The sequence below is a fragment of the Magnusiomyces paraingens genome, assembly GCF_902498895.1.
Source record: "Magnusiomyces paraingens strain CBS 517.90 genome assembly, contig: contig2, whole genome shotgun sequence".
Classification (NCBI taxonomy): Eukaryota; Fungi; Ascomycota; class Dipodascomycetes; order Dipodascales; family Dipodascaceae; genus Magnusiomyces; species Magnusiomyces paraingens.
In genome coordinates, this window is record NW_022474068.1 from 2,650,631 (window position 1) to 2,665,547 (window position 14,917).

The window sequence follows — 14,917 nt, forward strand, 5'->3', positions numbered from 1 at the left end:
AAAAAAAAAAGCGGAGTCATCAATAAGTCATAAAGTTATTGTATAAATTACTAATTACTAATTACTAATTACCTGGGAGTAAGTTAACTACTATACTAATTAAATTACCAACGCAGCCACAGGTTGATACCGAGGCATAAAACCATCAAACACACACCCAGTACAAACAACACAAACGCCAGGTTCTTAATCACCCGGGATTTACTAAGATAACTGCTGCGTTCGCTCGGTTCGTCGGAGCCATAAAACTTACGGTTAAAGTCTGGTGCTGAGCCTGTGAGTACCAGTTTCTTAAGCAACGCATAACCAAAAAGTCCCGGCAGAATAAACGAAATGGCCGTGCTTCCTGTAGAACCAACAAAAGCCAGCATGACCTCCAGCGAAGTCACCTTAGAAGCCGTAATGAAACTGAAAATTATAATCACTAAAGTAACGCCCAAGTGCATCCCAAGGCTCAAATGTGATACATGCACTGACCGTACAGAATATTGAGATACAACCTCTAGCTCGGGCTCTTCACGCTCCAAAGTCGCAAAATAGTAGCTTCCATTATCGGATCGCACTCGAGAAATGACCCAGTGAACCACATTGGCAACCGATGCACGACATGGGTGAGCCTGTAGCGGGTATGAAAACAATACAAGAACAACAATTGCAAGCCGACCTACAATGGTGCTGAGCGAGTATGGGTACATAGCAATCACATTGCCGCCCACCGACGAGCCAAATGTCAAGTACCCAACAATACCAACCAGTAAGTACATGGCAGCCGCAGGGTAGATAGATGACGCGACAATAGTCACAAACACAGACTCGGTACGCTTACCACCCAGCTCATTAACGGCAGAAAACATATTTTGATGACATGTAAAACCGAAAATTAGCACAGGCAAAACAGACAGCACTGAAGAAAAGCTTTGTGGGTAAACAAAGTTGATGTCGCTTGTTGGCGGTAGAGGTTCAATAAAGAAACGTACAGCTACAAGAACAATCAGATACCCAACACTCAGCAGGGCAACCAGCGATGTATATTTGAGTGAGTCTAGTTTCCGCAGAAACGACAGAGGTCCTGAGATGGCCATAGCTATGGTGAGCCAAAAAAGACGGCTTTGGAAAACCCCTGAGTATCCGAAAAAGTCTGAAATCTGGGGCATCAGGTCTTCAATAATGATGAGATATGACACGCCAACGCCAAAGCATTTGACGGCAATTGCCAGGTCAAAAACAACCGACAGAGATGGGTATGTGATTTGAGCAACTGCAAAAAAGGATGCCTTTCCGCGCGGCAAAAATGATGAGCACAGGCCTTGTAGGTAAAGACCCGAAGCAGCCGCGCTGCCCGATAACAGAATCAATAGTGAGCCCAGCAGAATACCATTTTGTTTCATGGCAAATGGCATGGCCAGAATACCAGCGCCTATACAGTTAATTAGCTAAAGGATTATAAATGATATATAGGGAAAATAGGAGAGAGAAAAAAAAAAAAAAAACTAATAAATTAATAAATAAATAAAGTACTTACCAACAATTGTATTGAGGAGGTTAATAACAGCGGATATCCAAGATGCACCGCCTGAAGAAGACTCGTCGAAAGTATCCCCTTCACTAGGCTGGCTGCCTTCTAACGGGTCCGGTAGCGGGACCGGGTCGACTTGCTGGAGCGAGTCATGAGGTATAGCGTTGTAGGACATGTTTAGTTTATTGTTTAAAAGAATTTCAGTTTAGATGGAAACTAAAAGCAATCGAAGGAGACGTTGGCGGTTTAAAAATTAAAAAAAAAAAAAAAAAAATATTAAAAAAAAATATTTTTTTTGGTATTCCATCCACCCACGCATTCCACAGACAAAAATGTCTATAATTCACACAATTATGCAGTGAAATTGCGAACTTTTCACTCTTTTATATTATTAATTCTTTATTATTTATTCATAATTACCTACTACTACTACTTCTACAAAACCATTGTGTTTCGAGGATCGCACAGAATGCCGTCCAGCAGCGCGTCAATGTCCGTGGCTCCAGTGACCGCAGGATCCGACTCATCATCATTCATTAGCAGCGAGTCATTCATCCGAAACAACGGACCATTGACCTCAACAAAGCACGTCGGAGCACTCTCAATAATGCACGCCAAATCCTCCACCGTAATAGTGTCCTCATGCATCATGCCATTCCCACTGGACCCGCCCGCGTCGCCAGCAAGATCGCCTGCTACAGAGACCCCAGCACTACTTCCGCCAGTCACAGAACCTCCCAGTGAACTTGTGCCGTTTACCATAATGGCCCCGGTACTTTCGTTACGTATCGCAAGCTCCCGCCGCCGCTTTACCCGTTCAAACGCTTGCTGAACAAGATCCCGTAAATAATGTTCCAACCCAGCAAGCATCACCTCCGCTGCAGCTGGATCGATGCCTTGTAGTAGCCCATGCTCCAATGATACGCCCAACATACGTATACTGAGAGCTTCAGCATCAGGTAATTCATAAGTGTCTGTCGATAAGCTAGCATCATATGCATGCATTATATCCGCAGTAAAAGACTGCTGGGTAGTATTGGAAGTAGTAGTATTAGTATTACTGGTAGTACTACTACTATTAGCAGCCGTATTTGTAGTAGTGGCTGGTGTCGAAGCAGATGAGTTTGATTGTGTAGATGTCCCATTGGGTTTTTTGGTCTTGTCTTCTGAAGACTCTTCTTTGACCTCGGCAGTGGTATTGGCTGCAGATGGAGTCGATGTAGAAGAGCTCGGTCCCCCTGTAGATCCCTGGCCGTTTTGTAATAATGGAATCTTGGGCAAAAGAGCTTGTCGTGTCGCAATGACCGTAGGTGGAACCGTTACCTTAGGTTGTGGATCTTTGGCAATAGCCTTGATACGTTTACGCTCGCGTACGCTGAGTCCCATAATATCGTCTTTGAGCTTGGTGAATTGGCCATCTGCAGCCTGCACACCATAGGGATCGTCTTCGCCTGCTGCACCACGTCCTCCACGGTTCCCCCATCCTGATAGGTAGCGGCCGGCGCCGGGCCCGTCCTGGAGAGCATTGGTGAGATTTGCCAATAAAAACTTATTGTGGAGACGGATTGCAGACGCGTCTGGAAGTAATACTTGGAGTTCTTCTTGGAGTTCAGAGCGGGTCAAGCGGCCAGTCAAGAAATGCGTGATGACCACTCGATAACGGTCCCATTGAGACCCAAGACGGCCCCGGATCTGGGCCATGATGTCGTCGACCTCGACACGAGACGAGCCGTTCATGGTGTGTTTGTTGTTGATGAAGCAAAAAGGTCTGGCAAAAATAAAAATAAAAATATAAAAAATAAAAATAAATAAATAAAATAAAAAGCTGAGAAGTGGATTGGGCCAAAATGGCGGTGCTGTGGTGGAAAGGTTTAACAAAAGTTATTTTTACCCCTAACCCTGACAGTTATTAAATTAATTTAAATTAATTTAAATTTAAATTTAAATTTAAAAAAATACTCCACCCCGCCCCACCCCGCCGCCGCCGCCACCACCACCACCACCACCACCATCACCATTTAAAACCACCTACCCTCTCCGCGAGAAGCTTTCAATCAATTATGATCAATGTTCTCGCTCAAGTTCTACGCGGTCTCGTTAACCCTTGTTATAACGGGACATATTATGGTCCCATATTTTGAGAGCTGGCTGCTTGATTCGGTAGATTCTAATAATAACGACCAAGATAATGATAATAATGATAACAAGAAACATTCATCTAGAATAGATCTTTACGATGCTCTTGTGCAATCATCTCGACAATTTATACGGAACAGAGTAGATAGAAACATCATTTGCTCAAAATGTGGGAACTCCATTGTGACACACCCAATTTACCGGTGCCCACAATGCAATTACAATGCACTATGTGCAACTTGCGAAGCCATCTTGGATCACGATCGCTCACACGTTACCATCATTCAAATGTCTCAATATTTCCCATTTAACATTTCTTCTCATGATAAACGGTTTCTTCCGCAGTGGCCATTAGCTGCTCCATCTGAATTCCGGCGCACTCATACTTTTGCAGACTTGTCTCCTATGGTTTTCAAGGACCTTGTCGTAGGAACTGCCATGCCGTCACATGAATGCGAGGGTCTTTTCCACTCGTTTACTCTCATGGCAGATACCTCCATGCAACTTACCAGTGTATGTGAATATACCTTTCGTGATAAGAGCGTGTCTCTCAAAAAGGCCTTTATATATTGGTTTGTACGCGATACTGCTGATAATAATCAACTACCTATTCTCCCTGGTGTTTCGCGTAAGACATTTGTATTAATGCTCCCTACGGCTTCAACTGGAGACGAGTACTTGGAGAGTATATATTTCAATATGTATGATCTTCATGGTGACGGAATTGTGGATTTTTACGAGTTTGTAATTACAAATATTTCTCTATTTTACTCACCAGAGTACGTTCGAGTTGCTCGTTTACTACGCGCCGTACAACAAACCGAAGGATTTGTTTTGTCAGAAAATTCAAAGAAGGAATATTGGCTAGTACAGGAGTGCAGAATGACACCAGAAGTCGTTGTAAATGCCCTTCGACGCGTTTTATATGGGTATTATGACGTTTCGCGTGCCATGTTTGCTGACTCGAGCAATTTGATGGCAGCCGTTGCAGAATTTGGACAAGATAGACCCGAAGTTAAGCATACCCCTAGAAACAACATCATTGACATTATTGAGGGTGGAAACCAAGCCATTGATACACGAGCTTCTACCATAAATGCAGGCGACGCGTTGGGGACCGAAGCAATGATTCGGCTAGCACACACCCGGCGGGTGGAACAATTACTGGACTTATTATCAGAGGCCCTTGAAGAAATCCCCAACTTGCCGAAAACAAAAATTGGGGCTTTGGCAAAAACAATCCGCGGACGAGTCCCGCAAATGTTCCAATGGCTCCGGGCCGTAGCGGAGGTCGGTGTTTTATAAGCATTCGGGACAATGGGGTTTGCAAAGGCCGGGTAAAGCGCAAAGGCCTGTCCAATGGGTTTTCCGCGTGTGTAACAAAAATTTTCCAGAACACAAAAAAAAAAAAAAAAAAAAAAAAATTCTCTGCCACCACCACCAATTTATCTCCCTACCATCAACTCCAACAATAATAATAAAAACAACAACACAAACACAAACAAACCCAATAAACCAAACAACCAACCATGATGAATGCTGCGTGTTTGGCTAGGGCCCGGGTGGCTGCTGCTCGGTCTGTGGCTCAGAGTTTTGGAAAGAGGTACTCTTATTCTACTGCTCCTCCTAAGGAGAGCTTCCTTACAATGCTGCGTACCACGCTTGGTATGGACCCCCCACTGCCACCCGATTACCCCACTGAGAAGAACCGGTTCCACCCGTGGGACCAGTCCCCATCACAAGAGTTGCAGGCCCGTGCAGCTTTCATCAAGTCTCATGCCAAGTGCCCTATGACGGGTCTCAACATTGACTACACGTGTCCCAAGTCTGGTATTCCTACTCACCACTCGCGTGAAGCTTGGGAACAAGACAAGTATTACCACGAGTCGGAACTTCCGGAACTTCTTAAAAAAGCCAATATGTATGAACATGATTTGCGTTCTGGTCGAGCATTCCCTGAGTTTGATTTCCCTGGTGTCCAATACCGTGATGCTGTGGTCAATTATCTTAACTGGGACACGTTTTTCTACACACGCGAGTTTTACTCCATGGATAATGAGTTCAATCTTGCTGCTGTCACCAAGATGCTTACGTACCCTGTGACAATGGCCAGTTTGCTGGCTGAGTACTCTCCCTATAATCTGAGTCCCAAGGGACCCATTACCCTTGAAGGTCTCAAGTCTCTTGCCGCAATGCGCTACACTCTGTGGCCCAAGGATCGCACCAAGTCGTGGCAGGATCGTCCTGTGCGCTTCTTTTTGCTTGGTGCACGCTCAGAGTCTCAACTTCCAGCCCATGTATGGAAGCAGCTCTCATACCTGCTTCCCTATACTGAATTTGAGCTTGTGTTTGTGGGGCCTGAGGCTTACTATGACAATACTCGCAATCGCTATGTTAAGAGTGATACGAAAATTTCGCACCGCATCGATAACCGCATGATTTTCACTTACTACACGGATTATTTCCACGTGCTGCATGAGGCCAAGGATTTGTTCCCTTATGATCCTTATCTTGACATGTTTTTCCTGTTCCACCCTGGTTTGGGTGCCCCAGAGGCCATGGATCAGTGGGAGAAGTCTATTCCTGGTCTGCTTGAATCCAAGTGTGCTGTGTTTGCGACTGGTTTCCACGAGGCCGACATGCGCCGCGATTGGGAGTGGCTTATGAGCAAATATTCCGACGAACTGGATGTGCTCATGGAACCCACGCCTAATATTTTTGGATCGCTTAAGTGGGAGGTTAATGACCTGAACCCTCGTGAAGTGTATGAGTTTAATCAGCAGCTTTATGGGTTCCGTGGTAAGCGATACCATGCCATTCTGCGATAAAGGCCAATTTTTTTGTAGATATAATACTTTTTTGTGTACATAAAACATTACTATCGTCATCTTTTGAACGACACAAATGATTCTCTCGGAACTTTTGAATCCATGTGTTTTAATTTAAGTAAATCAGATTCCAATGTTAGTTTAAATACGGGACCATCTATCCGTTTTAGGGTTAGGGTAAGTGCTTTGAAAGAAAGTGCTCGTCCCCAATGAAAATGCAGCCAAACTTTTTTTTTTTTTTTTTATTTTTTTTTTTTTCCCTTTAAATTTCCGCGTCAAATAAAAAAGCCTCCCTTCGGTCATTTTTTAACAAACAGACACCTGTATATATATATATATATATATATATCAAATCAATCGACCACTTTTCCCTCTCAAAAAAAAGGATTACTACCTTATTCAGTAGATTCAATCGCAAAGTTATACAATGAAGCCAACATCTGTTACTCTTAGAACTCCTCTTATTCACTTTCTCGGGAAGCGCACCGTTCCTGGTAAGTTCAAATATATGCTACAACATGAAAATCTATATTTTAATCTATACATTACTAACCCCACACGCACACTTAATATAGTCAACATTGACCATACCCCGAGACCTCATCCAATGTCACCAACAGGAAAGCTTCCTCCTTCATTCTCTTCTTTCACTCCTTCTGCTGGCATTGCTGCCTCTTCCGGCTCTACAGCTACTGCTCTGAAATATACTCCTCCTGCTCCTGGTGAGTATGCGGCCATTAAGGACCTGCCTGCGCGTTTCCGTTTCAAGACCCTTAGCGATGCTGAAATTGAAAACATTAACGAGGGTGGTGCTTCCGTCTTGTTCTAATTGGAATGCGGAATATGTGATATGAATCTTTTTTTGATATAAACTTGTCTGTGTGTTTTTTTTTTTTGTTGTATGTATTTAAGAATAATAATGATGATAATAATATTATAAAAAAAATTAAAGCCCGTTGAATATATTTAATATTTAATTATTTAATTAATTATTTAATTAATTTAACAACAAAAAATTAATCCCCCCAATTGAATGTTGAAATTGTTCCGGTTAACGTAAAAAAAAAAACATAATCATGTGATACTCACGTGATCTTAAATCTCCAATAATCCCAATTGCCTATTTTTTTTTCTTCTTTCTAAACTATCATTTTGCCACCGCTTGAAAACATCAAAAACCCTCCCGCCATTCCACATTCTATCAAATATATCTACATTAATACTAACAACAACAACTATACACAAACAACACACACACAATGGATCATTTTCAAACAAACTGGGGCCGCCCTCGCGATGACATTTATGGTTCATACGATAAACGAATCCATGAAGCCAGTGATGCTGCTGCCGCTGCAAACATCCCCACTACAAATACCCAAGCTCCTATCGTCACCGGTACCTCAGTCATCGCCATTAAGTTCAACAAGGGCGTCATCATTGCTGCAGATAATCTTGCTTCCTACGGCTCGCTTGCACGGTTCACCGATGTTGAGAGATTGCTGCCTGTAGGCCGCGACACGGTTGTTGGTGTTGGCGGTGATATCTCCGACTACCAGTACCTTCAGCGAGTTTTGGAGCAGCTGGAAATAAATGACAACTATGATAATGATGGCTTGGAGCTGACGGCCTCTAACGTCTTCCATTATATTTCTAACATCATGTACAACCGCCGTTCGCGCATGAACCCCCTCTGGAACGCCATTGTCGTTGCAGGCGTCGACCCAGTCACAAAGGAACCCTTCCTCTCGACTGTCGATCTTCGCGGTGTTACTTACTCGGCCCCCACCCTGGCCACTGGTTTTGGCGCATACCTTGCGGTTCCTCTGCTGCGCCAACTTGTCGATGACGAAAAGGATGTGGAAAAGGTTACCGAGGAAGAGGCTCGCAAGATGATTGATACATGCATGAAGGTGCTTTTTTACAGAGACGCGCGGTCACTTGATAAGTACAGCGTCGCTACAATTACTGCTGACGGTGTCAAGTTTGACAAGAACGTGCGACCTGAAAATATGAACTGGAATTTTGCTGGAGGTATCAAGGGATACGGCACCCAGGACGAGTAGATTTGGAACAAGCGGTTAACGTGTATGTGCTAAAAATAATAAAGTATAATATAGTTTAAACAAAACAAATCAAAAAAAAATCATAAAAATAAACATTTCTGAAAGACTTTTCTTTCTTTCTTTTTTACCATTAATTTTTATGGCATAATGGCTAAATTACAGGGTATTCTTGCAAGGCTTCCTTTGGAACTCTTGGAGTTAATTCTAGTTCAATTGCTTGTTGAAGATGAATCTTTACATTGTGAGCCATTGCCACGTCAATTTATTGAAGACATTGAAACTTTTGAATGGTCTTCTTGGTACACTGGCTCAAAATCCCAAATCATTTTCAATTTATCGCCTTTAAAGCCAATTGTCAACGTTTGTCGTAATCTTCGTCGCGCTGCTCATTCCATCATTTACAAAAAAATAGAGCTTGAGAAAACGTACCCACTGAGTTATACTTCATCTAGACTTGTCTACAAACAAGATACCTTTTTCTTTCAGTAAGTTTACTTTTTTTTTTGTACCTTTTTCCATGAAATCTAAATCTAATTATAAAAGTAATGTATATTCTGATCTCACAGATATTCCTCTTGAAATTCTTAGCAATGTCACATATCTCAGCGTCTCTACTGAATCCTCTGCTTTTAATCGTACACCTGGTTCAACAGTTTATTCCTATTCTCTTAATGAAATTGCCAGTTTTTTTAATGCAAATTGGACTCCTGCTTTAAAATACTTTCGTCTTAGGATCCACACAAAATCCATTAGCCCAAACAGTGCGAGTCAGTTTCATTTAGCTACAAAAACAGCAGCTCGAAACATGCAATTACGCGGCTCTTCCACCCCAAAAATCCAACTTCATCTTTGTATTTTTGACTCAATTGAACCCCCAAGTTTTGATCCAAGCTTCCTTAAAAATGTATATTTTCTAACATTTTTTTTTAATGGGGATGCACCTTATTCTACATCATCACAATTCTTGACCTTCTGCACAAATGTCTGCGAAATACATGCAAAGGGATCAATGCACGCCGCACCACAAACTCATCATTTCGTGCGACCCCACAACATCAACTTAAATGACCCGTATTCTAATCAGACTCTAAAGATACTTTGTGCTAATGGTGATGGGTATATCCCTAATTTACCTTACCTTGATTTTTTACCAGATCTCCTAGTGTGTCCCAAAAACAAGGTACTCAGCTCTGTTTGCAACCTAAACAATATTACCAGTCTTCACCTTACAACTTCACTTTCTGAAATACAAAATTTAAGCGAGCTATCAATGCCAAAATTAAAGAACCTGGCAATTCAAAACATTACATTTGAAGACCATCAACTTTTGACAAAATTCTTGTCACAGCCATCTCTGGAAGTCACTCTTGAACGGCTTCATCTAAGGGCCACCTCTATTGGTACTAATGTCTCCAGTAGCTTCCCGGAATTTTTTTTCCCACTCTTGGCTAAACTAACTCATCTAAAAGCTGCTCACTTTTACTTAGCAACACACGAGTCACCTAAATCTAATCTTGTTAAAGCTGTTCTTAGTCATGTATGTAATCACCCTTCATTATCGACATTAACTCTTCCAGCAAGCACGGCTTCTCCAACATTGAAAATCAAACATTTGACTTATTTTATAAACTCCATGTATAACACTCGAACAAACAGAATTCCATCCAAACCTCAGTTTAAACTTCGATTTTCAGTTCACAGTCCTTCACGTTTAACGCCAGATCAGCCACCACAATCCATTATCCGTAACTCCAAATATTCTCCACAGTTTTTAAACTCATTGCTTTTTCTTCGCATTGAATGGGTACGGGTATCACCTTATGATATTTTTGGAGCCACACTTGATATTCCAGAATCTAGTTGTTTTTCATCTTCTTGTCCAAATATGACTAGAAGTATAACTGGAACTGATTTGGCAATAGCACAAAGAAGCATAAATATAGTACAATTTATGAGAGAAAGATTTCACATATTGTTATCGAGTGCTCACGTCGCAAACATGGCTTATATTTTTACAGTAGATACTCAAAAAGTGCTTCAAATAAAGGTTTAACAAACATTTAAGAAAAAAAAAATTGCATTTACAGTCATCTACTCTTAACAAATTATGAATTCTTGTATTTTTTCAACTTGCATTTTTATATGTTCGCAAGTTCTTCGAGCTTCTCTTGCCAGACCAACTTTTGATTTAATTGACAATTCCGTTTGTCTCATCATTTTATCAATATACTTTCGTGATTTATCATATCCATTACCTGGTTTCCCTAATTTTAATTCCTCACTGCAAACTAATACCAACCGTTCCTTGTAAAACTGCCACATGTTTAATGTTTGTACTGTCTTGAAATATTGGTCTATTCTTTTTTTAAAAACATCAAATGAGTTTTTGTAAAGAGCAGCTGTTAAGGGTATTCCAGTAGGCATATAAATAGTCAAATTCTTAATACTGTTCCATTTGTTTAAAGAATAAAACTTTTCAGCTTCACCAAAACTAACATAACATTCATCATAATTGTATGTGCTCATTTGATCCTTCACATATTTATTTATGATTTGGTTAAAATTTCTGTTTTCTTCATGAGGTAGTTTTATTTGTTTTTTGAGTTCAATTTCCCAAAGCTTGGAATTCTTTTCAGGTAAATGTTTGAATTTTAATTGTTTACGAGGAGATTTTAATTTCTTTTCTTTAAATTCAGGAATGATTTCTAATACTTTTTTCAAGACATTTTTTGGGGGGGGTATAACTGGAAGAATGGGTTCTGGTTTAATGGGAATACTTAGTTTAGGACTGATACTTTTGGTAACTCCACTTTGAGGTTTCTTGCTAATTGTTGGGAGAATAGGTTCAATTTTCCAACTCCTGGACTCATTAAAAATAATTGAAAGTTTTTGTGATGATGATGATGATATTTCAAAAGAATTATTTTTTAAAATCTTAGGCTCAGTAAAAGTTTGGGAGTCCAAATCATTCATATTTATTTCAATTTGGAAAGATTTGAGTGGTTTAAAATAGGGATTTGATTTTAAGGTAGTTGAAAGTGAATTTTTTATTTTATATTGAGTAATTTCATTTTCACTTGGCTTTCCAGCATTGTTAATAATGTTTCGAGGCTGTCCAGGGTTTAAAGCTTCTTGATCAAGTATTCTACTGTTTTCCATTAATTTCAGATTTAATGAAATAATGTGAGATTTGTTTTTTTTTTTCACTCAAGAATTTTATTTTTTTAAAACTAATTTTGAACTGGGTCGACTTTATTGGGAAGAAAGAGGTTAGGTCTCCTTTTGATAACTCTTTTTATAATACTTGGATGATATGCAATATAAATGAATACTAAAATATGATGGGAAAAAAAAATAAGAAAAAGAAAAATAAAGAAAAAAAAGAAGTGATTTTGTTTACTTTTATTGTACACATTTAAAATGTTGTGACCAAATAAGATGTTTCTATTTAAATAAAAAATCTGATCCTTGTTAAACTCAGCTTTTTATTTTGATAAAAAAAAAATTATGTCTTATTTGCAAAACAACAGCCTTATTTATATTTTTTTTTCTTCTTCTAACAATTCCAGTAAATTGAATCATAAATTTTAATAACAAAGTAAATACTTTGTGACTCTAACAGTAATGACCTTAATTATTATGTTTCGTTCTTAACTGTTGGTTGTTGGTTTTAGACATTTTAACAATGATTAAAGAAGACGGTTTGTGATTGTTAAAACCCTAACCTGAAGTGAGCCTAAACGGTTTTCTTTTTTTTTTTTTCTTCTTTCTTTCTACAATGGTGAACTCAAATAGCTTGTATATTTGAAAACAAAAGTTGCTGAGCCTTACTCACTTTATTCGTTTTCAACTAAATCAATTGTGTTTAAAGTAGATCAATATAATAATCATTAATTTTTTTTAATGCATTCTAACTCCCTTGTATGAGGGGTTTTTTTTTAATCTTTATTATTATTTTTCAACTTTTTATATCTTTAAATTAATTCTATTCTTTAAATTTACTCTTCCTCTTCAAACTCAACAAGAAGTGTGCCTTGCTTGACGATATCTCCAGCTTCATGTGCTACTCGCTTCACTATTCCTGCATGTGGTGCCCGAATCACAGTTTCCATTTTCATACTTTCAATCACAAGTAACTCATCATCCTTCTCAACCTTGCTGCCAACTGTGGTCCCTGGTGCCAGTCGCACAACTTTACAGGGCATGGGAGCAACCACACTATTCTTAGTCTCTTTGACACCAAGTGCTGTTTGCAGCCAAGCTGGTGAAGGTTGGGCAATAGAGTAATGTGTTCCGCGGTGAAAGACATGCACTGAACCACCCGTTGATTGCGCTGGGGCAGCAACCACTGTGTTGACGTATTGGCCTGTGGAAAATTGTATGTGCAGCTTGCGGGAGGGACCTGATGTAACAGCATTGGAGTCAGCAAAGTAAACACTTTTAACTTCAAGGGGTTCACGGGGTTCAGTATCGAGTGGACTACTAACAATCACGCGGAATGAGTGGGGTCCTGTTTGCAATGTCTTAACTGAAACCAAAGATTTTTCGTCACGAGTATCAATAAACTCAAAGGAACGTACTTGAGCCACAGACCAAGAGTTAAAAGCACCAGAAAACCGTGAAAATGCATCAAGAGGAGTTGCACGACCGGCAATTTGAGCCAGAGCAGCTTGGGCGTAAACCTCATCAGGGACTTGTTCTGGAGCAGTCAGAACTTTTTTATTTTTAGAAATAAAGCCAGTTTCCAAAGCTGATGGATCATCACCGGCAAATCCTTCATGTTCAACAATACGCTTAACAAATTCAATATTGGTAACAGGTCCAACGATTTCAAACTCTTGAAGACCACGGCGTAGTTTACGTAGAGCTTCATCGCGTGATTCGCCATTCACAATAAGCTTGCCAATCATAGGATCGTACAATGGAGATACGGTTGAATTTTGCTTGAAAGTAATGTCAAGACGAGGATCACCAGTGGTAGGGACTTGCATGTGAACAATCTTTCCAGAGGATGGCAAGAAGTCTTTAAAGGCATCTTCGCAGTAAATACGAGCTTCAATTGCATGACCAGTGATTTCAACTTCTTCCTGAGTCTTAGGTAGGGGGAATCCTGCAGCAACAAGTAATTGCCATTCGACCAGATCGGTATTGGTTACTGCTTCAGTGACTGGGTGTTCGACTTGTAAACGAGTGTTCATTTCCATAAAGTAAAAGTCACCTGAATCGTTATCAAAGATAAACTCAACGGTACCAGCTCCTTCGTAACCAACGGCTCGTGCAGCTAGCCGTGCCTTTTCCCAAAGATTTTGGCGTGTATCTTCATCAAGACCAGGGGCTGGAGATTCTTCAAGAACCTTTTGGTGACGTCTTTGAACGGAACAGTCACGCTCACCTAGGGCCACAACATTTCCGTACTTATCAGCAAAGACTTGAACTTCAATGTGACGTGGGGTTCTAATGTATTTTTCCACAAGAACATTTTCATCACCAAAGGAAGACTTTGCCTCTGATTTTGCGGAAGCCAAGGCAGCGGGGAACTCTTCAGCGGATTGAACAATACGCATACCTTTACCTCCACCACCGAGAATAGCCTTGATAAGAACAGGGAAGCCGATTTCCTTTGCTTGCTCGAGTAAAAAGGCAGCATCTTGGTTTGAACCATGGTAACCTGGGACGACAGGGACATTAGCAGCAATCATGATTTCTTTTGAGGTTGACTTGGCACCCATGGATTCAATGGCGCCTTGTGGAGGTCCCACAAAGATAAGTCCAGCTTCACGGACTTTGCGAGCAAAAGTGGCATTTTCTGACAAGAATCCGTATCCTGGGTGGATTGAATCACATCCAGCATTTTTGGCAGTGGCGACGACTCGGTCAATATCAATGTATCCGGAGGTAGCATCTCCAAGACTGAGATTAGTAAAGGCAGAAGTTGCAGAAGGTAACTGAGCATCTGGGGTAGTGTAGACTGTAGTTGTATCGATACCCATACGAGATGCAGTGCGAGAGATGCGGTGAACGATTTCACCACGGTTGGCGATATAAAGAGATCGTAGAGGTTTTGCTACTATAGAAGATTGTGACATGTTGGATGGATGGATGGATATAAAAGATTTTTTTTTTTTTTTTTCTGGTTATAGATTTATGAGTATATATAAATAAATAAATAAATAAAAAGATGAATGAATTAAAATGGAAAGAATAAACTCAGACTTTTAAAGGGACATTTTGGTCTGATTTTATATAGAAAGGTTTAAATAAAGTGTGGGGTATTTCATTATTATTTCATTATATTTAGGTAAGGCTTGTTTTGACCCCTCCTCTTCATATTTTTCTTCTACCTTACATATATACATATATATACACGATTA

General features: G+C 40.2%; 8 protein-coding genes across 8 annotated transcripts; 5 read left to right on the forward strand and 3 right to left on the reverse strand.

Moving 5' to 3' along the window:
- Positions 1–104: 104 nt before the first annotated feature.
- On the reverse strand, positions 105–1,691 carry SAPINGB_P002577 (uncharacterized protein; the record flags this gene model as incomplete). The annotated part of the gene is made up of 2 exons (XM_031997295.1): positions 105–1,417; positions 1,523–1,691. 2 exons carry the CDS (start codon positions 1,689–1,691, stop codon positions 105–107), a joined length of 1,482 nt encoding a protein of 493 aa, XP_031853186.1.
- A 260-nt stretch (positions 1,692–1,951) lies between these two features.
- SAPINGB_P002578 (uncharacterized protein) lies at positions 1,952–3,253 on the reverse strand (the record flags this gene model as incomplete). The annotated part of the gene is made up of 1 exon (XM_031997296.1): positions 1,952–3,253. The coding sequence occupies one exon, from the start codon at positions 3,251–3,253 to the stop codon at positions 1,952–1,954; it is 1,302 nt and encodes a 433-aa protein (XP_031853187.1).
- A 330-nt stretch (positions 3,254–3,583) lies between these two features.
- On the forward strand, positions 3,584–4,957 carry SAPINGB_P002579 (uncharacterized protein; the record flags this gene model as incomplete). The annotated part of the gene is made up of 1 exon (XM_031997297.1): positions 3,584–4,957. One exon carries the CDS (start codon positions 3,584–3,586, stop codon positions 4,955–4,957), a length of 1,374 nt encoding a protein of 457 aa, XP_031853188.1.
- Positions 4,958–5,181: 224 nt separating this feature from the next.
- On the forward strand, positions 5,182–6,480 carry SAPINGB_P002580 (uncharacterized protein; the record flags this gene model as incomplete). Its single annotated transcript, XM_031997298.1, has 1 exon — positions 5,182–6,480. One exon carries the CDS (start codon positions 5,182–5,184, stop codon positions 6,478–6,480), a length of 1,299 nt encoding a protein of 432 aa, XP_031853189.1.
- Positions 6,481–6,907: 427 nt separating this feature from the next.
- On the forward strand, positions 6,908–7,309 carry SAPINGB_P002581 (uncharacterized protein; the record flags this gene model as incomplete). Its single annotated transcript, XM_031997299.1, has 2 exons — positions 6,908–6,974; positions 7,056–7,309. 2 exons carry the CDS (start codon positions 6,908–6,910, stop codon positions 7,307–7,309), a joined length of 321 nt encoding a protein of 106 aa, XP_031853190.1.
- A 430-nt stretch (positions 7,310–7,739) lies between these two features.
- Positions 7,740–8,546, forward strand: SAPINGB_P002582 (uncharacterized protein; the record flags this gene model as incomplete). The annotated part of the gene is made up of 1 exon (XM_031997300.1): positions 7,740–8,546. The coding sequence occupies one exon, from the start codon at positions 7,740–7,742 to the stop codon at positions 8,544–8,546; it is 807 nt and encodes a 268-aa protein (XP_031853191.1).
- Positions 8,547–8,693: 147 nt separating this feature from the next.
- On the forward strand, positions 8,694–10,226 carry SAPINGB_P002583 (uncharacterized protein; the record flags this gene model as incomplete). The annotated part of the gene is made up of 4 exons (XM_031997301.1): positions 8,694–9,031; positions 9,090–9,450; positions 9,640–10,083; positions 10,203–10,226. 4 exons carry the CDS (start codon positions 8,694–8,696, stop codon positions 10,224–10,226), a joined length of 1,167 nt encoding a protein of 388 aa, XP_031853192.1.
- A 2,318-nt stretch (positions 10,227–12,544) lies between these two features.
- Positions 12,545–14,632, reverse strand: SAPINGB_P002584 (uncharacterized protein; the record flags this gene model as incomplete). Its single annotated transcript, XM_031997302.1, has 1 exon — positions 12,545–14,632. One exon carries the CDS (start codon positions 14,630–14,632, stop codon positions 12,545–12,547), a length of 2,088 nt encoding a protein of 695 aa, XP_031853193.1.
- Between the last annotated feature and the right edge of the window lie 285 nt (positions 14,633–14,917).